This window comes from Cherax quadricarinatus, chromosome 51 (genome assembly GCF_038502225.1).
Source record: "Cherax quadricarinatus isolate ZL_2023a chromosome 51, ASM3850222v1, whole genome shotgun sequence".
In the NCBI taxonomy this organism is placed as follows: Eukaryota; Metazoa; Arthropoda; class Malacostraca; order Decapoda; family Parastacidae; genus Cherax; species Cherax quadricarinatus.
The window spans coordinates 8,658,811-8,684,739 of NC_091342.1; the positions used below are offsets into that span (position 1 = coordinate 8,658,811).

Below are 25,929 nucleotides of genomic sequence, written 5' to 3' on the forward strand. Positions count from 1 at the left end.
CTGCCACCAACACCATCTCTCAACACAGAGGCAGCCTTATAATCTCGAAAATCCTGGTCAGACACATTCTACCTTAGCAGGACAATGCTGTCATTAAAACTCCGCCCACAGCCAATGAAGCACCTGACTCGACCCAATAGAGTTTGCATTTCCTGTTCTTTATACTGGAATGATGGGGACGGTACACGAGCATCATAGCTCTGCTGATGTAACTACGAACATTGGAGACGGTACACCAGCACCATAGCTCTGCTGTTGTACCTACAAACACTGAAGACGGAACACCAGCATCATAGCTCTGCTGCTGTAACCACAAATAGCTAATCACAAGCAGGTAGTGGCGCAACACAGGCGCCAAACATCAGAGAGAGCACTTGCCCGAGTGGTCAGTCCATCACCAGAGGCCGTGACTGAGTCGACGCCTGCCCTCTCCGTTACCTCCTACCTCCCGACCTCCATAAACCACTCCACGCTCCTCTCCCGTCACTAAAGGAATCCAGGGGACCAGCTTAATGGCCCGGATTCGCCGGGATAACTCCGCCCCGACGCTTGCTTGCAGCTTATTCAAGGAGTCCCGCTATCGCAAGGGCAGAACGGTGTTAATCTTACACTCTGCTGCCCGCAGGTGCAACTCTGTCGAGGTGCAAGCGACAGGTATTTGACCATTGGATGGTGGCCCGGTATGTGTGTGTGTGTGTGTGTGTGTGTGTGTGTATGTGTGGTGTGTGTGTGTGTGTGTGTGTGTGTGTGTGTGTGTGTGTGTACTCACCTATTTGTGGTTGCAGGGGTCGATTCATAGCTCCTGGCCCCGCCTCTTCACTGATTGCTACTAGGTCCTCTCTCTCCCTGCTCCATGAGCTTTATCATACCTCGCCTTAAAACTATGTATGGTTCCCGCCTCCACTACTTCACTTTCTAGGCTATTCCACGGCTTGACTACTCTATGACTGAAGAAATACTTCCTAACATCCCTTTGATTCATCTGAGTCTTCAACTTCCAATTGTGACCTCTCGTGTCTGTGTCCCATCTCTGGAACATCCCGTCTTTGTCCACCTCGTCTATTCCGCGCAGTATTTTATATGTCGTTATCATGTCTCCCCTGACCCTCCTGGCCTCCAGTGTCGTCAGGCCGATTTCCCTAAACCTTTCTTCGTAGGACAATCCCCGTAGCTCTGGGACTAGTCTTGTTGCAAACCTTTGCACTTTCTCTAATTTCTTGACGTGCTTGACTAGGTGTGGATTCCAAACTGGTGCTGCATACTCCAGTATGGGCCTGACGTAAATGGTATACAGAGTCTTGAACGACTCCTTACTGAGGTATCGGAACGCTATCCGTAGGTTTGCCAGGCGCCCGTATGCTGCAGCAGTTATCTGATTGATGTGCGCCTCAGGAGATATGCTCGGTGTTATACTCACCCCCAGATCTTTTTCCTTGAGTGAGGTTTGCAGACTTTGGCCATCTAAACTATATTGTGTCTGCGGTCTTCTTTGCCCTTCCCCAATCTTCATGACTTTGCATTTGGCGGGGTTAAATTCAAGGAGCCAGTTGCTGGACCAGGCTTGTAGCCTGTCCAGGTCTCTTTGTAGTCCTGCATGATCCTCATCCGATTTGATTCTTCTCATTAACTTCACATCGTCCGCAAACAAGGACACTTCTGAGTCTATCCCTTCCGTTATATCATTCACATATACCAAGAACAGCACAGGTCCTAGGACTGACCCCTGTGGAACCCCGCTTGTCACAGGCTCCCACTTTGACACCTCGTCACGTACCATGACTCGTTGTTGCCTCCCTGTAAGGTATTCTCTTATCCACTGCAGTGCCTTTCCTGTTATGTGTGCCTGATCCTCTAGCTTTTGCAGTAACCTCTTGTGAGGAACTGTGTCGAAGGCCTTCTTGCAGTCCAAAAAAATGCAGTCAATCCACCCCTCTCTCTCTTGTCTTACTTCTGTCACCTTGTCATAAAACTCTAATAGGTTTGTGACACAGGATTTTCCTTCCCTGAAACCATGCTGGTTGTCAATTATACACTTGCTTCTTTCCAGGTGCTCCACCACTCTCCTCCTGATGATATTCTCCATGACCTTGCATACTATACACGTTAGTGATACAGGTCTGTAGTTTAGTGCCTCATGTCTGTCTCCCTTTTTAAAAATTAGGACTACATTTGCCATCTTCCATACCTTGGGGAGTTGCCCAGTTTCAAATGATGTGTTGAAGATTTTTGTTAATGGTACACACAATGTCTCTGCTCCCTCTTTAAGGACCCACGGAGAGATGTTGTCTGGTCCCACCGCCTTTGAGGTGTCAAGTTCGCATAGCAGCTTCTTCGCCTCTTCCTTGGTTATATGTACCTCATCCAGCACTTGCTGGTGCACCCCCCTGCTCTGATTTCCTGGAGTCCTACTGATTTCCACTGTAAATACTTCTTTAAATCTTGTGTTGAGCTCCTGACATACCTCCCGGTCGTTTCTTGTGAATTCCCCATCACCCTTCCTCAGTCTGATTATCTGGTCCTTGACTGTTGTTTTCCTCCTGATGTGGCTGTACAACAGCTTCGGGTCAGTCTTGACTTTCGATGCCAAGTCATTTTCGTATTGCCGCTGAGCCTCCCTTCTTATATGTGCATATTCGTTTCTGGCTCTTCGGCTAATCTCTTTATTTTCCTGAGTTCTCTGTCTTCTGTACCTTTTCCATTCTCTAGTATACTTAGTTTTTGCCTCCCTACACCTTTGGGTGAACCAAGGACTCGTTCATTTCTTCCCATTATTTCTGTTTCCCTTGGAAACAAACCTCTCCTCTGCCTCCTTGCATTTTGTTGCCACAGTCCATCATTTCCTGTACTGGTCTTCCTGTCAGTTCCCTCTCCCACTGAATGTCTTGAAAGAAGTTCCTCAAGCCTGAGTAGTTCCCCCTTTTGTAGTTTGGTTTTCCCACCCTATTCCTGCTGCTCTCTCCACTTGGAGCTCAACTATGTAGTCGAAGCACAGAACCACATGATCACTAGCTCCCAGGGGCCTTTCATACATGATATCCTCGATGTCAGAACTACTCAAGGCGAATACAAGGTCCAGTCTTGCTGGTTCATCTTCTCTTCTCTCTCTGGTAGTGTCTCTAACATGTTGATGCATGAGGTTTTCCAGTACCACATCCATCATCTTGGCTCTCCATGTTTCGGGACCCCCATGGAGCTCCAGGTTTTCCAATCTCCTTGTGATTGAAATCACCCATAACTAGTAACTTTGCTCCCCCCATGTGTACTCTCCTGGCCACCTCGGCTAGTGTGTCGACCATTGCTCTGTTGCTCTCATCGTATTCTTCTCTTGGCCTCCTGCAGTTCTGTGGTGGGTTGTACATTACTGCAATTATCACCTTATGTCCCTCAGACTGGATTGTTCCTACTAAGTAGTCCCTTTCGCCCGTGCCATCCATTCCTTCCATTTTCTCAAACCCCCACTAATTTTTAATGAGCAGTGCAACTCCTCCTCCCCCTCTCCTCCCTCTGTTTTTCCTGAGGATTTGATATCCGGATGGAAAGATTGAATCTGTTATTATTCTGGTGAGTTTTGTTTCTGTGAGTGCTATTATGTCTGGGGATGTCTCCTTGATTCTTTCGTGCCACTCCTTATACTTATTTGTTATTCCATCTGCATTTGTATACCACACCTTCAACTTCTTTTCTAAGATTGTGGTATGGGAGGTGTATTGGGGTTGGGGAAGTGGGAGACCTGATAAGGAACTATGGGTGGTTGCTGTGGGGGTGGAGTTTGTAATGCAGTGGGTGGGGGCATTGGATGTGGCATGGGTGTTTTGGTTTAGAGTGTTTGGTTGCACTGGGGTTGACCTGGTTGGGAGGCTTCTATAGGAAGTTGTGAGGGAGGCTGTATTTGATCTTCCTGTGTCTGGGATCTCCTGTCTGTCTTCTCCATCCCTTCTCTTTCCTCCTTTTGCCTTTGTACCATCTCTCTCTATTTCTGCCTTTCTGCTTGTGTTCTGTCGCAGTCGAGATACACCTTCCTGTATGCCGGCATGTCCCTTAATCGTGCTTTCTCCTGTAGGATCCTGTTCTGAGTCGATTCTGCCTTGAAGGTCACTTTCACTGGCGGGTTCTTTTTTTTACAGACCCCCCTGTTCTCCGAAAATTTTCCAGCTGGGTCATGTCGTCTTCTCCTATTGCTTTCATGATGCTTTCAATTGCTTTTTTTCCCCTTGTTTTCTTGCTTCATATGTTTCACCTTCAACTTCCTGGAGCCCATACACAAAGACTGACCTCACCCTTTCATTCTCCCACTGCATATCCCTGTGTATTCCCTCATTCAATTTGATTTCCTCCATTGCAGCTTTCCTTTCTTCAGTTTCACTAGCTAATGTACTTGGGCTCAGTGGCCTGTCATTTTCCCTTCTCGGCTTTCCCTGGGCTCTGCTGTGGTCTGTTAGGGCCTCCACATATAGCTTAGCTCTTTCATTTACTACAGTCTCCACTGATTGAGCTTCTACATGCAGTTATGCTCCTTTCCCTACAGTCCCCTTATTTGTGACTGAGGTAGCAGTCTGTTGTCAATCCCAAAATGTTCTTTAGTTCTTTAGGCTGTTTCAGATTTTTCAGTTCCTCTTCTAAACTCTGTATCCTGGCCTCTGCTGCTTTGACTTGCACCTCCCACTTCCTGCTTTCCATGTCTATCCTCTCTTCCATTCTCATGCTAAGTTCTTCTAGTTTCTTTTCCCATTCATGTTCCCTTTTTTGTGAGCTCTGCTGCCCAATCTTCCTTTGCAGTTTCCTCCTCCTGTTCCTTGGTTTTTCTTGTTGCTCTCTGGCAACCCAGTTTTGTTTTATCCTGATTGCCTCAGAGTGGGAAACCTATGCAATTCTGTATGTTAGGTTAGTATTGTGTATGTCAGAGTGTGGGGGGGGGAGGTAGAGGAGGAACTGTGGCTATGTGGGAGAGTAGTGGGGAGGGGGAGTGGGAAGGAGAGTGAAGCAAGTGGGTGAGTGGGAGAGGGAGAGGGGGAAGGAGGGAGAGGTGGGGAGGGGGAGGGTGAAAGAGGGAGGGGAGGGATCAGGTGAAGGAGTGAGATGTCGGTGGGGAAGGGGGGGGAGTGTATGTGTGTGTCGGGCTATGTGTGTGTGTGTGTGTGTCTGTGTGTGTGTGTGTATGTGTGTGTGTGTGTGTGTTGTGTGTGTGTGTGTGTGTGTGTGTGTGTGTGTGTGTGTGTGTGTGTGTGGTGTGTGTGTTGTGTGTGTGTGTGTGTGTGTGTGTGTGTGTGTGTGTGTGTGTGTGTGTGTGTGTGTGTGTGTGTGTGTGTGTGTGTGTGTGTGTGTGGGTGTGTGTGGGTGTGTGTGGGTGTGTGTGGGTGTGTGTGGGTGTGTGGGTGTGTGTGGGTGTGTGTGGGTGTGTGTGTATGTGTGTGTATGTGTGTGTGTGTGTGTGTGTGTGTGTGTGTGTGTGTGTGTGTGTGTGTGTGTGTGTGTGTGTGCACGCGCGTGCGTGTGTGCTCACTGAGTTGTGCTTGCAGGAGTTGAGTCTCAGCTCCTGGTCCCGACTCTTGAGCCACAGTCGCCGCCATTATTGATTCCTGGCCTCATGGGCCCTATCATTCCTACCCCTGACGTCTTGTATCGGGTTTCCCTCAACCACTTCACCATCTAACTCATTCCATTTATTTACCCCAGTTGTTCTGTCAGAGAACTTATGACAGTGAGGTAAGACTTAATTACATCCGTGCTGGCTTTCAGTTAAGAAATCCATCCTTACAGATGCTCAACCACTCTTTTCCTGATTATCTTTTCCAGTACATTGGACAGTATAGACACAGTGGTGCTTTATTAGGTACAATTGTACACCAGCTCGTTATTGCAAATATCTAATCAGCCAATCACGTGGCAGCACCTCAGTGCCTGAAAACATGCAGACATGGTCACGAGGTTCTGTTGTTGTTCAGACCGAGCATCGGAATAGGGAAGAAATGATATCTAAGTGACTTTGACCGTGGAATGATTGTTGATACCCGACGGGGTGGTCTGAGTAACTCAAAATCTGCAGATCTGAAATTTTTTACGTTCAACAATCTCTAGATTTTACAGAGAATGGTGTGAAAAAAACCATAAAACATCCAACGAGCGGCATTTCTGTAGGTGAAAATACCTTGTTAATTATAAAGGTCAGAGGAGAATGGCCATACTGGTTCAAGCTGACAGGAAGGCAGCAATAACTTAAATAACATTGCGTTACAACAGCATCTCAGAACGAACAACACATATAACCTTGAAGTGGATGGGTCCAAAACCAGAAAATACCGGGATCCTCTCCTGTCAGCTGCGACCAGAAAAGTGAGGCCACAGTGGGCACAGGCTCACCAAAACTGTACAGCTGAAGATTGGAAAAACGTGGCCGGGTCTGACGAATCACCATTTCAACTTCGACATGCAGTTGGTAGGGTTAGAATTTGATGTAAACCTTTGAGATGTGATAGAACGGGAGACTCGCAGCATGAATATGCAGCCAACAAATCTGCAGCAACTGCGTGATGCTGTCATGTCAACAAGGACCAGAATCTTTAAAGAATTTTTCCAGCACCTTGTTGAATCCTTGCCACGAAGAATTTTGGCCGTTCTGGGGGCAAAGGAGAGCCCTATGCAGTATTATAAGGGTGTACCTAATAAAGAGGCCACTGACTGTATACGAGTGTGTGTGTGTGTGTGTGTGTGTGTGTGTGTGTGTGTGTGTGTGTGTGTGATCACACAATTAAATCAACAGACTGATCAAAAACAATGAAAAAATATTCATAGAGACCGAAAAAGAATATAAATACGATATACAACAATGAGAGAAGTGTAGCCAACAGCAAGAGGCACCAGCGGCACCTCTGGCGGCACCTCTTGCGGCACCTCTGGCGGCACCTCTGGCGGCACCAGGTGCCATCTCTGGCGTCGGGAAAACTGGTGAGAAGTCTCAAGTCTTTTTCACGTAATCACTGTTTACTGGATAAACACCCGTGTCTGGTCGATTATTCTCCGTAGCTAGTTGTCGGGGAGGGGGAGGGAGGGAGGGAGGGAGGGAGGGAGGGAGGGAGGGAGGGAGGGAGGGAGAGAGAGAGAGAGAGAGAGAGCGAGAGAGAGAGAGAGAGAGAGAGAGAGAGAGAGAGAGAGAGAGAGAGAGAGAAAGAGAGAGAGAGAGAGAGAGAGAGAGAGAGAAGAAGATGGGGAGGGAGAGGAAGGGAGATAGGGAGGATAATGTAGGAGGTCCAAGAGCAAGAGTATAGAGCCAGGGTTATGAGGAAATATAGAGGGAAAGGAAGAACCTTGAGTTGGGATCCTACCTAGATTATTATTATAATCATGGGGAAGCGCTAAACCCGTAGGATTATACAGCGCCTGTGGGGGGGGGAATGGAAGGTATTCAGGCTTAATTCAGGGAACTGGAGCACAGATCCAATTCCCTAGATCAAGAGCCCCTCAACAGCGTCAAGGAACCTCCTTTGAGGGGATCCTACCTAGAGGGAGGAACTTAAGACTGGTCAAGCAAAAACAATTCTTGAATGAAGGTGACTGAGGGAGATACAGGTGGTTCATGGGACAGGTGGTTCATGGGACAGGTGGTTCGCAGAGCAGGTGGTGAATGTTTGGTTGATGAAGTATCTTGATGGTTGTGTGTGTGTGTGTGTGTACTCACCTACTTGTGGTTGCAGGGGTCAAGTCACAGCTCCTGGCCCCGCCTTTTCGCTAGTCGCTACTAGGTCCACTCTCTGCTCCAAGAGCTTTATCGTACGTCTTCTTAAAACTATATATGGATGCCGACCCTTAAAGTTTTGAGGTGGTCAGTCCCTCAGTCTGGAGAAGAGCATTGTTCCATAGTATGAAACAATATGGAGATGAAAGTGACAGGATGGAGCTTTTTATAGCGCCAAGAGGTGAGACGTAGGCCACTAGAAGAGGTAAGAACTCAGATGTTGAGAGGTCAGGTCCCTCTCAAATCCAGCCGCTCTCACTAGTGGAAGTTGTCGAAGTTGATTGCAGGTCTGTACCAAGATACCCTTGTGTTGCAGTGTCTGACAGATTGAACATTAAAATGGTATAAAATACCGACAGGTTGTTAGGTAAGACACATATGCAACAGTTAGGTATCTTTATTATGAAAGCTTGTTTCTTTCCTACACAGTAGGCTTCTTCAGTCAAGTACAGAAAAGTTGATAGAAGCAGAAGATACTTGAAGACGATGTAATCAGTCCATCACCCTTAAAGTTGTGAGGTGGTCAGTCCCTCAGTCTGGAGAAGAGCATTGTGTACTTGACTGAAGAAGCCTACTGTGTAGGCGAAACGTTTCATAATAAAGATACCTAACTGTTGCATATGTGTCTTACCTAACAACCTGTCGGTATTTTATACCATTTTAATGTTCACTATATATGGATGCCGTGTGTGTGTGTATGTGTGTGTGTGTGTGTGTGTGTGTGTGTGTGTGTGTGTGTGTGTGTGTGTGTGTGTGTGTGTGTGTGTGTGTGTGTGTGTGTGTGTGTGTGTGTGTGTGTGTGTGTGTGTGTGTGTATTGATAGAGTTGGAAGGAGGTGGATGTATTGTTGTTGTTGACTGACAGAGAGACAGTATAAACGTATTGATGTAACCTACAGTAGTGTGGATATTAATTGGGACAGTGATGAAATAAGACATTTATCTGAAAAATTAATGTGTATTTGAAAAATACAAGGAATTGACATGACAGATAATTGATTTAATAAGAGATATGACAATCCTTTGCTTTCATAAGTACTGCTACGTTTTTTGGCATAGAATCAACCAATATTTTGGCAAGCTCTTCGTGGTGGCACCAGGTCCTAATAACAACAGCAATTACATGTAATATATAATTGTCTGAAACTCACTCTCTCTCTCTCTCTCTCTCTCTCTCTCTCTCTCTCTCTCTCTCTCTCTCTCTCTCTCTCTCTCTCTCTCTCTCACTGTCTCTCACTAAAGGTCTCCCACTCACTGTTTTGCATCCCAGTGTATATATATACACTGACACGAGAAATTCGATCCTCGGCTTCTGTAATAAATTCCTAAGCTTTAAGCTTAAGTTTAGAAAGAACCTAGACGTCTAGTTGCTGCTGCGCATCTAGAAATCATGAACTCTGCCTAATTTATAACACAATGCATCTTCTAAGCAGAAGAAATATCTCACTGTATTCTAGACTATATTGTAAGATTATATTCAGAAGGTTTTCCTTTAGTTTAATTTTGAGGTTTTGCGTCCAGTCTATATTATAAGGTTTTATTGTGAGGGTTTTATTATAAGGTTTTATTACAACGTTCTAGCGTGTTTATTTTTAAGTTTTATTCTAAGATTCTGTTTATTTTGAAGAGTTTGGTATAGCAAAAACTGACTTTATTATGAGTATAGGGAAGGTAAGGTTTATAATATCTGGTAACTATTACGTTCATCAGTTGTCACTATGCCAGGATCATCCTCGTGCTGCTGTGTCTTCCTTACAAAACTGCAAACATAAGAATGGAAGGAACACTGCAGCAGACCTACTGGTCCATTATTAACATTCTCTCTCTTTCTCTCGTCCTCAAGGATCAGGAACAAGACCAACACGGTAAACATTGAGCGTCGCTTCACTCTTGCCTCCTGAACACCTGTCATGCCCAGGCTCGGCCAGGCTTTGCTAGAAACGTAAAATCTTGCTAGACATTGGGACGGATACCATGGCTGGAGGTCGCTGATGTGGCCACCTTGTAAACACACTCCAGGGATAGATACCGTGGCTAGATGTTGCTGATGTGGCCACCTTGTAAACACACTCCAGGGATAGATACCGTGGCTAGATGTTGCTGATGTGGCCACCTTGTAAACACACTCCAGGGATAGATACCGTGGCTGGAGGTCGCTGATGTGGTCACCTTGTAAACACACTCCAGGGATAGATACCGTGGCTAGATGTTGCTGATGTGGCCACCTTGTAAACACACTCCAGGGATAGATACCATGGCTGGAGGTCGCTGATGTGGCCACCTTGTAAACACACTCTAGGGATAGATACCGTGGCTAGGGGTTGCTGATGTGGCCACCTTGTAAACACACTCTAGGGATAGATACCGTGGCTAGGGGTTGCTGATGTGGCCACCTTGTAAACACACTCTAGGGATAGATACCGTGGCTAGATGTTGCTGATGTGGTCACCTTGTAAACACACTCTAGGGATAGATACCGTGGCTAGGGGTTGGTGATGTGGTCACCTTGTAAACACACTCTAGGGATAGATACCGTGGCTAGGGGTTGGTGATGTGGTCACCTTGTAAACACACTCTAGGGATAGATACCGTGCCTAGGGGTTGGTGATGTGGTCACCTTGTAAACCCACTCTAGGGATAGATACCGTGGCTAGGGGTTGGTGATGTGGTCACCTTGTAAACACACTAGGATAGATATGCTGGCTAGGGTTGGTGATGTGGTCACCTTGTAAACACACTCTAGGGATAGATACCGTGGCTAGAGGTCGCTGATGTGGCCACCTTGTAAACACACTCTAGGGATAGATACCGTGGCTAGAGGTCGCTGATGTACTCACCTTGTAAACACACTCTAGGGATAGATACCGTGGCTAGATGTTGCTGATGTGGTCACCTTGTAAACACACTCTAGGGATAGATACCGTGGCTAGATGTTGCTGATGTGGTCACCTTGTAAACACACTCTAGGGATAGATACCGTGGCTAGATGTTGCTGATGTGGCCACCTTGTAAACACACTCTAGGGATAGATACCGTGGCTAGAGGTCGCTGATGTGGCCACCTTGTAAACACACTCTAGGGATAGATACCGTGGCTAGAGGTCGCTGATGTGGTCACCTTGTAAACACACTCTAGGGATAGATACCGTGGCTAGATGTTGCTGATGTGGTCACCTTGTAAACACACGGATACAAGAGCGACGCCTCGACCCCTACAATCACAACTGAGTAAATGCATCCAATTTGAAGATCATCAAGGCTCGATCCTCCGTCTCACGAAACAGATGCACTACAACTGACCAGGGACAAGCCACGGAGTTTATTTTTTCGCTGAGACCCTTCAAAAGCTCTTCATCCAAGGACCTAGGGCTGCCCTTTCATCTTCCTCGGGTCAAACCTGATTTCCCGCTACAGGTGGCAATCTACACCTGTAGGTACCTATTCTCTCTACAACTTCTTTGTAGGTACCTACCTTCTCCACACCTACTCTGTAGGTACCTACCTTCTCCACACCTACTCTGTAGGTACCTACCTTCTCCACACCTACTCTGTAGGTACCTACCTTCTCCACACCTACTCTGTAGGTACCTACCTTCTCCACACCTACTCTGTAGGTACCTAACTTCTCCACACCCTCAGAAGTGTAGGAAGGGGGCATCCTCTATCTTTTACGTTCAGACCTTCATCGTATTATTGAGAGAGGGTGTGTTTATAGTACCTGCCCGGCACTAGCAGTGCTATTAACAAAATGAATGGATGTGTGGGAAGAGTAACTAGAGCCGCTGTGAGTTGCACGCCCTCTTGCACTTGCCAAGCCCTGCTCCTTGCAATATAGGTCTGCTACAGCAGCAGCAGCAGGAGGAGGAGGAGGAGGAAAAGGAGGAAGAGGAGGAGGAGGAGGAGGAAGAGGAGGAGGAGGAGGAGGAGGTCGCCTCTGCCTGGGTCAACATACATCAGCGAACTTGTTTGACAAGTGTGTTGCAGACACACGAAGGTAACTGCCTGCACTGTTGTATGAGTGATAAGACTTTTGGGTCGCCGCATCAACGGCTGCGTCGCCCTAAGAAACGAGATGACCTTGGGTACGAGATGGTCTTGGTGACGAGATGACCTTGAGTACGAGATGGTCTTGGTGACGAGATGACCTTGAGTACGAGATGGTCTTGGTGACGAGATGACCTTGAGTACGAGATGGTCTTGGTGACGAGATGACCTTGAGTACGAGATGGTCTTGGTGACGAGATGACCTTAAGTACGAGATGATCTTGGGTACGAGAGCTAATTAGGGTTGATCCTAAAGGGACAAGGAGGGGGGGCTTGATCGAATTCCTTGGATCAAGCCTCACTTCCCCTCCCCCTTCTCCTCCTCCTCCTCCTTCCCCTCTTTCTGTGAAGACTTATTGCCCACAAGCACCTCGTTACTTGGCAGTGTGAGTCAGAGGGCAGACAGGTGGATGCTTGGACAGGTGAGACAGTGAATCACTCAAGACACGCCCTTTTCTTTATCTTTTTTCTTCTTCCCTCCCTCCCTTTCCCTCTCTGCCCTTTCGTTTCATCCTGCCGTATATTTTTTAATTTCTGTTCTCTCGTCCACCGCTTTGCTCCCACTTTTCTTTATCTTTTCGTACTGCTTATTCTTCCATATTCTCACTTTCTATCATTTTATTTCAACTTCCCGTCTTCTCCTCATTCTTGTACTGCCCTTCCTCTTCCTCCTTTTCCTTCTCATTTCCTTCCTCTTATTTTTCCTCCTCCTTTTCTTCTTCCTTTTCCTCCTCTTTGTCGTCCTCCTCCTCACAAACACCACAAATCTCAGGTTGTCACCGGCATCAGTTGTTTGGTGTACTGAAATCTGCTATTATTTAATGTGGTGTGTGTGTGTGTGTGTGTGTGTGTGTGTGTGTGTGTGTGTGTGTATGTGTGTGTGTGTGTGTGTGTGTGTGTGTGAGTGTGTGTATGTGTGTGTGTGTGTGAGTGTGTGTGTGTGTGTGTGTGTGTGTGTGTGTGTGTGTGTGTGTGTGTGTGTGTGTGTGTGTGTGTGTGTGTGTGTGTGTGTGTGTGTGTGTGAGTGTGTGTGTGTGTGTGTGTGTGTGTGTGTGTGTGTGTGTGTGTGTGTGTGTGTGTGTGTGTGTGAGTGTGTGTGTGTGTGTGTGTGTGAGTGTGTGTGTGTGTGTGTGTGTGTGTGTGTGTGTGTGTGACAGTGGCGCCTGCTCCCTTGATAACAGCATCAAGCATTGTCTGCAGCGAGACAACCAAGGGACGATGTGTCTTCTCTGTCTGTCTGTCTGTCTCTCTCTCTCTGTGTCTCTCTCTCTCTGTCTCTCTGTCTGTCTGTCTGTCTCTGTCTGTCTCTGTCTGTCTGTCTGTCTGTCTGTCTGTCTCTCGCTCTCTCTCTCTCTCTTTCTCTCTCTCACGTCACTGAAGTCATCCTTAAAACACCACAACTCGACAGACTGAATAATGCATCTATAAGACTACACAACAAACACCATTTGCAAAACTGAACACATGGTTGGATAGAAGTACTTTTTTTGATACACAATGCGAGGTCGATATCGTTCCAGACCATGGAGCTGGACTCTTCTCCAGGCTGCTGACTGACCACCTTGTTCCAGACCATGGAGCTGGACTCTTCTCCAGGCTGCTGACTGACCACCTTGTTCCAGACCATGGAGCTGGACTCTTCTCCAGGCTGCTGACTGACCACCTTGTTCCAGACCATGGAGCTGGACTCTTCTTCAGGCTGAGGGACTGACCACTTCGTTCCAGACCATGGAACTGGACTCTTCTCCAGGCTGAGGGACTGACTACCTTGTTCCAGACCATGGAGCTGGACTCTTCTTCAGGCTGAGGGACTGACCACTTCGTTCCAGACCATGGAACTGTACTCTTCTCCAGGCTGAGGGACTGACCACTTTGTTCCAGACCATGGAAATGGACTCTTCTCTAGGCTGAGGGACTAACCACTTTGTTTCAGACCATAGAACTGGACTCTTCTCCGGGCTGAGGGACTGACCACTTTGTTCCAGACCATGGAACTGGACTCTTCTCCAGGCTGAGGGACTGACTACCTTGTTCCAGACCATGGAGCTGGACTCTTCTCCAGGCTGAGGGACTACCTTGTTCCAGACCATGGAGCTGAACTATCATCTAGACTGAGGGACTGACCACCTCAAATACTTTTCTCCAGAGTTGATGGACTGATTACATTATCTTTATTTCATTTCTACTACTCCCTTTGTATTTGACTGAAGAAGCCTCCGGTGTAGGCCAAACGTATCATCAATAAAGATACCCAGCTGTTGCACATGTGTCTTTAGTCTTTAATGATAGAACTGATTGCAATCTTGGGTTGTCAGTCAGCAGTTTGAGAACAATAATAATACGAGAAGAACTTCAACTGAGCTTGAGACTGAGGGAGACCGACACCAGTCAGTCCATCTATCATGATTCCATCATGCAGGAGCAGCCACATGTGTATGGTGCGTCCAAGAAAATAAACACTCTTGGATGTCACTACCGCCCGGCTCCTGCTGGGTTACAAGTATCTTTGGCAGGTTAAATCACCACCACCAGATGTTGACCAAACGATATGTAAACTTTCTCAGATGGACTATTGTCACACCTTTCATCATTATATACTGGAGTGCAGTATAATTAATGAATTCAGAGACAACTCACTCAGAAATGTCAAAGTATTTTATCCACAGTGGTATATTACAAACAATTCGGGGAAAAATACCCTGACTTTGTTAACTGTAAATAAAGTATTATCACGTGTGTGTGTGTGTGTGTGTGTGTGTGTGTGTGTGTGTGTGTGTGTGTGTGTGTGTGTGTGTGTGTGTGTGTGTGTGTGTGTGTGTGTGTGTGTGTGTGTCAGGTGCAGGCAGGAGCGTGCCAAACACATTCACCACACACACTAAACACACCATTCTCTATTTTATTGCGGTGGTATCACGGTCCCTCAGTCGAGGTGTGCTGCGTATTGTTTTGGCACCACCACTACCACAACTACCACAACAACCACCACCACTACCACCCGACGACCACCCTCACTAACAATACCACTAACCACCACCACAACAAAAACTACTACTACTACTACTACTACTACTACTGCAACGATCATCAGTACCCCTACTACAACTACCAGAAATATAACCACTACCACCACTAATACCACTACCACAACCACCATTTTATCAATGTTATTGAAAAAGCACTATCACATTATTAATGTTAGGATAGTTGAAGTGGTAGCTAATAGTCCAGTTCACTGTAGGATAGTTCGGTGGTATTTTCAAATTGTTTATTTTTCACATTTTATGGTTAGTAATTTCGTCAATATTTATTATTTAAGACGTCAGGCCCCAGCCGCCCCCCCCTGGACGAAATTTTCATCATCCATGGACGATGTTATCAGGCCCAGTTTTGTACAGAATTTGTATGCCTTCAGCTTCTCCAGAGTGGTGCTTATTACAGCCTCTGTGGGAATATTTACACTACTTCTGTAGTTTGTAATCTGTCACACACACACACACACACACACACACACACACACACACACACACATAAGAACATAAGAACATAAGAACGAAGGAACACTGCAGAAGGCCTACTGGCCCATGCGAGGCAGGTCCAAGTCTCCTACCGGCTTAAGCCAATGCACCCAACCTAGTCAGGTCAGGTCACATTGACTTAAGGGAGGAACACGGCAACCGACCTGGTAGCACAAGCTATCAGGTCTAACTCACACCCACCCACATCCACTCATGTATTTATCCAACCTATTTTTAAAGCTACACAACGTTCTGGCCTCTATAACTGTACTTGGGAGTTTGTTCCACTCATCCACAACTCTATTACCAAACCAGTACTTTCCTATATCCTTCCTGAATCTGAATTTTTCCAACTTAAAACCATTGCTGCGAGTCCTGTCTAGGCTAGATATTTTCAGCACACTATTTACATCCCCTTTATTTATTCCTGTCTTCCATTTATACACCTCAATCATATCCCCCCTAATTCTACGTCTTTCTAGAGAGTGCAGATTCAGGGCCCTTAGTCTATCCTCATAGGGAAGGTTTCTGATACATGGGATCAACTTTGTCATCCTCCTTTGTACATTTTCCAGAGAATTTATATCCATTCTGTAATAAGGTGACCAAAACTGTGCAGCATAATCTAAATGAGGCCTAACCAAGGATGTATAGAGTTGAAGAACAACCTGAGGACTCCTATTATTTATGCTTCTTGATATGAAGCCAAGGATTCTATTAGCTTTATTGCGAACACTTATGCACTGTTGTCTTGGTTTCAGATCACTGCTAACCAGAACTCCTAAATCTTTTTCGCAATCCGTAATATTAAGATCTACATTATTTAGTTTATATGTGGCATGGTTATTGTCCTGTCCAACATTTAGAACTTTGCATTTGTCTATATTAAACACACACACACACACACACACACACAAAGTAGGGAGGTCACACTTCAGACAATGCAACAGAGTCTTAACGACTGAGGGAGTTTGCTGGACACAAGACTCTTCAACACCTGCAGTGATAGTGTTGGAGGGTGTTGGCAGGTGTTGGTGTAAGCGAGGAAAAATAGTGATGGGGCTTGGGGAAGGTTGTGGTGGTGGTTGTGGTGGTGGTTGTGGTGGTAGTAGTGGTGGTGGGTATGTCAGTGTACTTCCCAGTATTGCTATGTACTCGAATGTACTCGCATATATTCCCCTGTATTCTTCTGTACTATCATAGACACCCAAGCACATTAATATATACCCACGTGTACATATACACAGACGTACTTTCTCGCAAAGAAAGGTACTCACGTACTCCCAAGTACGTCCACGTACTCTCACCTGAAAGGACTCATTGCCCTTATGCTGACAGTGTAACTCTAGACGAGTGTTGGTGTGGGTGCCAGTGTGATATTAAGTGCCACTAACACTGCTACCACCACCACCACAATCAAAACTACCACCACTGCCAATTAAACAACATCTATCGCGACCACCATCACCTACCAGAGAGAGAGAGAGAGAGAGAGAGAGAGTGAGAGAAAAGAAATCTTTGTTTATACTTAAAACTTAATATATTGTTAATTAATAACGTGTGTGTGTGTGTGTGTGTGTGTGTGTGTGTGTGTGTGTGTGTGTGTGTGTGTGTGTGTGTGTGTGTGTGTGTGTGTGTGTGTGTGTGTGTGTGTGTGTGTGTGTGTGTTTGTATATGTGAGTGTTTTGTTTGTAAGGACCACCGTTTGATCAAGATAATAGAGTCTGTCGTCAAGTAACAAATTAATGTCGTATCTAAAGAAAAATAATAGAATTGAGGTGCAAAAATGCACCTGACTCACGTGTGTGTGTGTGTGTGTGTGTGTGTGTGTGTGTGTGTGTGTGTGTGTGTGTGTGTGTGTGTGTGTGTGTGTGTGTGTGTGTGTGTGTGTGTGTGTGTGTGTGTGTGTGTGTGTGTGTGTGTGTGTGTGTGTGTGTGTGTGTGTGTGTGTGTGTGTTCTGGGATATAAAGATAGGTTACAAAAGCTTGATCTTAAGAGATCGGAATACCAAAGGAGCCATGATCACAACTTACAAGATACTCAACTGCTTAAAGTTGACGTGAGCAGAACTGCTGTTTCTTTGCAATCCTTGTAAACAACACTGACAAGTTGAGGAATGAGACACAGGGGCAAAACCTGGGTAACTTTACTGACGAAACGTTTCGCCTACACAGTAGGCTTCTTCAGTCAAATACAGAGGCAGCAGCAGAAATGAAATAAAATTGATGTAATCGGTCCATCAACCTTGGAGAAAAAGTATTTGAGGTGGTCAGTCCCTCAATGGAGCTGAATTTAAATTATGTTGTACATTTCACATGATTTCTTTTTAAAGAATGTTAATCTATGGAAAAACATTAGCTGCATCAGGACGTTGAACGACCCGGACAGCGAAGTGGAAGTGGCAGAATCCATGCACAGCTTTTAAAACAGGTACGACAGGTCTCACGCAGCCAGGAGGGAGTGTAGCCAGCAGCAAGGTGGGACCAGAAACTGTGAATCGACCCCTGCCATCACAATTAGGTGCGTACACTGGCCGGCCACCCCCGCAAGCCAGTTGGATGAAAGCCAGATGTACCGTGAGGGGAGAGAAGAGGAACGAGAAGGGGAAAAGTGAGAAAATGAGGAAGAGAGAGAATGAGAGATGAAGAAGAGGATTAAAGAGAGGGTAAATAAGGAAATGGGGAACGAGGAGAGAGAAAGTATGAGGAAGTGAGGGAAGAGAGTAAAGAGAAAACAGAAGAGAGACGATGCAAGGGAATAGAGAGAACAGAGATAAGAGGAAGATGAAGGGAGGGGAAAACAGAGAGAGCAGTAAAGGACAGACAGGAAAAGAGACAAGCTGGATAAATCAACAGGCGCAACTGACTCATGAGAGTGAGAGAGAGAGAGAGAGAGAGAGAGAGAGAGAGAGAGAGAGAGAGAGAGAGAGAGAGAGAGAGAGAGAGAGAGAGAGAGAGAGAGGGAGAGAGAGAGAGAGAATCACATTCGTCACCACAACAAGAGTACTTACTCTTGCTTACTTCTGTTTCTGCTTGTGTCATTTTCCATGGAAGGTGATTATTATAATAAAAAGAAGCACTAAACCTACAAGGGCGATACAGCGCCGCCGGGCTGGGAAGGATGCAGTGGTGATGGGTAGCCCATGGAAGGTGAAACAGTGACGACAGCGGTGACGACAGCAATGTAGGTAGCAACAGTGAGGGCAGTGACAACAGTGTGTAGGATTGGCAGCAGCGGTGGCAGCAAGGGTACCAAAGCATTAACAACAGTGACAGCAGCATTATGAACAGTGACAGCAGCATTATGAACAGTGACAGCAGCATTATGAACAGTGACAGCAGCATTATGAACAGTGACAGCAGCATTATGAACAGTGACAGCAGCATTATGAACAGTGACAGCAGCATTATGAACAGTGACAGCAGCATTATGAACAGTGACAGCAGCATTAACAACAACAGTGGCCCAGAACTCCTCATGTTTGGCTCCACATACCAATACCCTTAATCTACATAGCAGAAGAACCTTCAAATGTCACTGTTTGTCACTGCCTGCGTGTGGTGACAGCCAGAGCTGCAGTGCAAGCCCCAGTGAGGGCGTCATTGCAGTGACTGGTTGTACAAGCGATCAGATCTCACTCTCTGTCTCAGAACTTCTTCATCAAGGAATTTCGAATTTGCTTCGAATCCAGGCTGTGAAACTCTCTTGTCTGACCTAATTACCTCCCTCCCCCCCGATCCAAAATCACCTGCAGTTGCCCTTGCAATGATTTAAGGAAGGGATTACTAGTAATGATTATTATTATTATTATAAAGGGGGAAGCGCTAAACCCGGAGGATTATACAGCGCCTGGGGGGGGGGATGTGGAAGGCATTCAGGCTTAATTCGGGGAACTGGAGCACAGATCCAATTCCCTAAATCAAGAGCCCCTCACCAACATCAAGGAACCTTCCTTGAGGGGTACTAGTAATGAGCTTCTTGTGAGGGACTTGCAGGTATGTTATTAAATGAACACATCTTCCATGGCGGGCGAAATGTTGTTGTTGTCTACAGTGATACAGTTCGTGCAAGTTATAAAACTTAATATAATTGCATGTTTTCACAACCTATTTATATCTGTGTTAAAATCGTATCTTCGATATATGTTATAACTTGGCTGGCTACGACCTTAGACTTTCATCAGAATCTGCTAATTTCCTACAAGAATTGACCTTATCTCTGTGCATGATAAGGTGAATGAATTCATCTTTGAGTTTTATGAGTCGGCTTGGTGAGTACGTGGGTTTCACGAGAGAAATATTTTTTAAGAGCATGTGAATATGACAGTAAAAGTGTTCATAGCAGGTTAAGTTTAGAGGTTATTGTTTAGTCATGTGATAGAGAGAGAGAGAGAGAGAGAGAGAGAGAGAGAGAGAGAGAGAGAGAGAGAGAGAGAGAGAGAGAGAGAGAGAGAGTTAACAATGAAGGCCGAACATGACAGATGACTTCCTTCCCTGGACGCATGACACTAAGACTGGAAGCTCACTAGTAAAAATGACCTGGATGACTTGTTGCACTTCTCTGATTACTTCTTTCATTTCTCTGACGAGTAGCTGCACGTCTCTGAGGCGAAGACAACACAAAGTCACCATAAGACGCTGTTGGAGAGAACATGCGACCACTCAGCCTCCCTCACTCCCTCCAGGAAGAAATGTAATCCCAGATGATCAAGAAATAAAAATAATAATTGAAAGTTTTCCTCAGACGAGGTTTCGCCCATATATCAGCCTGTTAAAGTAACAGATTCTGACTGGTGGTAGCGCGTGCGCACACGCACACACACACACACACACACACACACACATATATATATATATATATATATATATATATATATATATATATATATATATATATATATATATATATATATATATATATTATACAATGGAGTCAATTATATATATATTCTTGCGTACTTTGGAATACATTATCCTATGTCCTACCCAGTTGACAAGATTTATCAGACTTGAAAAAAGTTCTCCTCTGCAGGCGAAACGTTTTCTGAATGAAGTTTTCAATTAATATTTATTTTTTGTTTCTGACGTTTCCCGTGTCCTCTAACCTGGAGAAACGTCGCCTCGGCTAAGTGAATTTTGCATTAGTGTCGGTTTTTATCCCCTAATTTTACCTCATATGACCAGTTCAAAACATGTTCAGCTACTTTTCGCCATTTCTCCGGTGGGTGAGGCTGTCTGGGTACCAAATATAAAAAACAGAATTTCACAATTTTCATCTATAGAAACTACTTCATGTACACCGTACACAAATTAAATTTAGGCAATTATTCATCCACCAGGTGGCAGGATGGCGGCGGAATTCGGTATTTTCTTTAATCATAATTATTACTTTAGGGCAAACTATATCGTTTAAACTTCCACTAACGTAAACGCAAATTCCAAAACCAGCTTCTGGTCGCCTACGCGTACTAATAATGATACTTTACTTAAAAATATAGGCCGAGGTACAACAATTTTTATTACCGCCTGGAACGGACTGAATCAGCGGGATGGGAAGGTTTTTACACTCCAGTGGACTTTCAAGATCACAAGTCGATCTTAAAAGAACGTTAAGAAGCGACCAAGGCCTCTTAAAGTCACCGTGGCTCTCGAAACTTCACATAAAAGTTACTCAAACCCAAGAACAGACTTCTCAAGGTCGTCAACGACTGTGCTGAACGAGGCGTCGTTCCTGCTTTGGTCAGCAGATACCTGCAGAAGCTTCCAGCACTGGCCAAGGCAGCACAGATCTGCAAGAAATTCACGTAATGGATGGTGAACTAACGTTGACAAGCTCATCACTTTTGGGGGATAAACAGTAAACGTTGTGTTATACTTCACACAGTGTGTTGTTCATACAGCTAAAAGTGTGGCAAACAATGCAGACATCCTTCGTGTCAGTCTTGCTCTTAATCCATGAGGGTCATGTAGCGCCTGGGCAACTAGGTCTGACCCAAGAGAGGATACCTCAAATTCCTTGGATCCAGAGCATTTCCATTATATATATATATATATATATATATATATATATATATATATATATATATATATATATATATATATATATATATATATATATATGTCGTGCCGAATATGTAAAACTGGTCAATTAGCAAGAAGTCATTTAAAATTAAGTCCTTTCTAAAATTTTCTCTTATACGTTTAAAGATATATATTTTTCATTAATGTTAATGTAAAAAATTTTAATTTTGAACCAAAAGAATCTTAAAAAACTTATCTAACCTTATTATAACAAGATCAACTTATTTTAACATAACCCAACTAAATATATTTTAGATTTGTTTACAATAATTTAATACTAAACAAACACAGTGAAATATATATATTTTTATCGTTAGGTTCAGAGTGATTTTGGCGAAATTATTGCATACACAAATTTTCGCTTGTCTTATATGGCAAGATGAGCGTTGCTATTTAAGCCAAGATCGCAAGTTCTGCCTATTCGGCACGACATATATATATATATATATATATATATATATATATATATATATATATATATATATATATATATATATATAATATATATATATTCTAGGTAGTAGGTTGGTTGACAGCAACCACCTAGGTAGGTACTACTGTCCTCCCAAGTGAGTGTAAAATGTAAACCTGTAATTGTTTTACATGATGGTAGGATTGCTGGTGTCTCTCTTTCTGTATCATAAACATGCAAGATTTCAGATACATCTTGCTACTTCTGTTTACACTTAGGACACAGCACACATACATGTACAAGCATATATATATATATATATATATATATATATATATATATATATATATATATATATATATATATATATATACACCCCTCTGGGTTTTCTCCTGTTTTCTTTCTAGTTCTTTATTTCCTCTTAACTCCATGGGGAAGTGGAACAGAATTCTTCCTCAGTAAGCCATGCGTGTTGTAAGAGGCGACTAAAATGCCGGGAGCAAGGGGCTAGTAACCCCTTCTGTATATATTACTAAATGTAAAAGGAGAAACTTTCGTGTTTCCTTTTGGGCCACTCTGCCTCGGTGGGATACTGCCGGTGTGTTGAAATATATATATATATATATATATATATATATATATATATATATATATATATATATATATATATATATATATATAAGGTAGTAGGTTGGTAGACAGCAACCACCCAGGGAGGTACTACCGTCCTGCCAAGTGAGTGTAAAACGAAGCCTGTGATTGTTTTACATGATGGTAGGATTGCTGATGTCTTTTGGCTGTCTCATAAATATGCAAGATTACAGGCATGTCTTGCTACTTCTACTTACACTTAGGTCACACTACACATACATGTACACATTTATTTATACACACTCATCTGAGTTTTCTTTGATTTTATCTTAATAGTTCTTGGTCTTATTAATTTTCCTTTTATATCCATGGGGAAGTGGAATAAGAATCTTTCCTCCGTAAGCCATGCGTGTTGTAAAAGTCAACTAAAATGCCGGGAACAATGGGCTAGTAACCCCTTTTCCTGTAAAGATTACTAAAAAGAATAAGAAGAAAAAATTTTCAAAGTGGGAAGTCTGAATGTGCGTGGATGTTGTGCAGATGATAAGAAAGAGATGATTGTGGATGTTATGAATGAGAAGAAGCTGGATGTCCTGGCTTTAAGTGAAACAAAGCTGAAGGGGGTGGGAGAGTTTCAGTGGAGAGGAATAAATGGGATTAGGTCAGGGGTTTCAAATAGAGTTAGAGCTAAAGAAGGAGTAGCAATAATGTTGAAGGATAAGCTATGGCAGGAAAAGAGGGACTATAAATGTATTAATTCAAGGATTATGTGGAGTAAAATAAAGTTTGGATGTGAAAAGTGGGTTATAATAAGCGTGTATGCACCTGGAGAAGAGAGAAGTGTAGAGGAGAGAGAGAGATTTTGGGAAATGTTGAGTGAATGCGTGGGGAGTTTTGAATCAAGTGTGAGAGTAATGGTGGTTGGGGATTTCAATGCTAAAGTGGGTAAAAATGTTATGGAAGGAGTAGTAGGTAAATTTGGGGTGCCAGGGGTAAATGTAAATGGGGAGCCTTTAATTGAGCTATGTGTAGAAAGAAATTTGGTAATAAGTAATACATATTTTATGAAAAAGAGGATAAATAAATATACAAGGTATGATGTAGCACGTAATGAAAGTAGTTTATTAGATTATGTATTGGTGGATAAAAGGTTGATGGGTAGGCTCCAGGATGTACATGTTTATAGAGGGGCAACTGATATATCGGATCATTATTTAGTTGTAGCTACAGTTAGAGTAAGAGGTAGATGGGAAAAGAGGAAGGTGGCAACAACAAGTAAGAGGGAGGTGAAAGTGTATAAACTAAGGGAGGAGGAAGTTCGGGTGAGATATAAGCGACTATTGGCAGAAAGGTGGGCTAGTGCAAAGATGAGTAGTGGGGGGGTTGAAGAGGGTTGGAATAGTTTTAAAAATGCAGTATTAGAATGTGGGGCAGAAGTTTGTGGTTATAGGAGGGTGGGGGCAGGAGGAAAGAGGAGTGATTGGTGGAATGATGAAGTAAAGGGTGTGAAAAAAGAGAAAAAGGTAGCTTATGAGAGGTTTTTACAAAGCAGAAGTGTTATAAGAAGAGCAGAGTATATGGAGAGTAAAAGAAAGGTAAAGAGAGTGGTGAGAGAGTGCAAAAGGAGAGCAGATGATAGACTGGGAGAGGCACTGTCAAGAAATTTTAATGAAAATAAGAAAAAATTTTGGAGTGAGTTAAACAAGTTAAGAAAGCCTAGGGAAAATATGGATTTGTCAGTTAAAAACAGAGTAGGGGAGTTAGTAGATGGGGAGATGGAGGTATTGGGTAGATGGCGAGAATATTTTGAGGAACTTTTAAATGTTAAGGAAGAAACAGAGGCAGTAATTTCATGCACTGGTCAGGGAGGTATACCATCTTTTAGGAGTGAAGAAGAGCAGAATGTAAGTGTGGGGGAGGTACGTGAGGCATTACGTAAAATGAAAAGGGGTAAAGCAGCTGGAACTGATGGGATCATGACAGAAATGTTAAAAGCAGGGGGGGATATAGTGTTGGAGTGGTTGGTACTTTTGTTTAATAAATGTATGAAAGAGGGGAAGGTACCTAGGGATTGCCAGAGAGCATGTATAGTCCCTTTATATAAAGGGAAAGGGGACAAAAGAGACTGTAAAAATTATAGAGGAATAAGCTTACTGAGTATACCAGGAAAAGTGTACGGTAGGGTTATAATTGAAAGAATTAGAGGTAAGACAGAATGTAGGATTGCGGATGAGCAAGGAGGTTTAAGAGTGGGTAGGGGATGTGTAGATCAGGTGTTTACATTGAAGCATATATGTGAACAGTATTTAGATAAAGATAGGGAAGTTTTTATTGCATTTATGGATTTAGAAAAGGCATATGATAGAGTGGATAGAGGAGCAATGTGGCAGATGTTGCAAGTATATGGAATAGGTGGTAAGTTACTAAATGCTGTAAAGAGTTTTTATGAGGATAGTGAGGCTCAGGTTAGGGTGTGTAGAAGAGAGGGAGACTACTTCCCGGTAAAAGTAGGTCTTAGACAGGGGTGTGTAATGTCACCATGGTTGTTTAATATATTTATAGATGGGGTTGTAAAGGAAGTAAATGTTAGGGTGTTTGGGAGAGGGGTGGGATTAAATTATGGGGAATCAAATTCAAAATGGGAATTGACACAGTTACATTTTGCTGATGATACTGTGCTTATGGGAGATTCTAAAGAAAAATTGCAAAGGTTAGTGGATGAGTTTGGGAATGTGTGTAAAGGTAGAAAGTTGAAAGTGAACATAGAAAAGAGTAAGGTGATGAGGGTGTCAAATGATTTAGATAAAGAAAAATTGGATATCAAATTGGGGAGGAGGAGTATGGAAGAAGTGAATGTTTTCAGATACTTGGGAGTTGACGTGTCGGCGGATGGATTTATGAAGGATGAGGTTAATCATAGAATTGATGAGGGAAAAAAGGTGAGTGGTGCGTTGAGGTATATGTTGAGTCAAAAAACGTTATCTATGGAGGCAAAGAAGGGAATGTATGAAAGTATAGTAGTACCAACACTCTTATATGGGTGTGAAGCTTGGGTGGTAAATGCAGCAGCGAGGAGACGGTTGGAGGCAGTGGAGATGTCCTGTTTAAGGGCAATGTGTGGTGTAAATATTATGCAGAAAATTCGGAGTGTGGAAATTAGGAGAAGGTGTGGAGTTAATAAAAGTATTAGTCAGAGGGCAGAAGAGGGGTTGTTGAGGTGGTTTGGTCATTTAGAGAGAATGGATCAAAGTAGAATGACATGGAAAGCATATAAATCTATAGGGGAAGGAAGGCGGGGTAGGGGTCGTCCTCGAAAGGGTTGGAGAGATGGGGTAAAGGAGGTTTTGTGGGTAAATGGCTTGGACTTCCAGCAAGCGTGCGTGAGCGTGTTAGATAGGAGTGAACGGAGACGAATGGTACTTGGGACCTGACGATCTGTTGGAGTGTGAGCAGGGTAATATTTAGTGAAGGGATTCAGGGAAACCGGTTATTTTCATATAGTCGGACTTGAGTCCTGGAAATGGGAAGTACAATGCTTGCACTTTAAAGGAGGGGTTTG

General features: G+C 44.0%; 1 protein-coding gene across 1 annotated transcript in view; it reads left to right on the forward strand.

Annotated features, from left to right (window-relative positions):
* The first annotated feature begins 380 nt into the window (after positions 1–380).
* Positions 381–25,929, forward strand: part of LOC128694773 (zinc finger protein SNAI2-like) — a 176,727-nt gene continuing 151,178 nt past the window's right edge. The window contains exon 1 of the mRNA XM_053785077.2: positions 381–654. Within this exon, the coding sequence (XP_053641052.1) occupies positions 513–654 (142 nt within the window). The 5' untranslated portion in view covers positions 381–512. The remainder of the gene's footprint in view (positions 655–25,929) is intronic.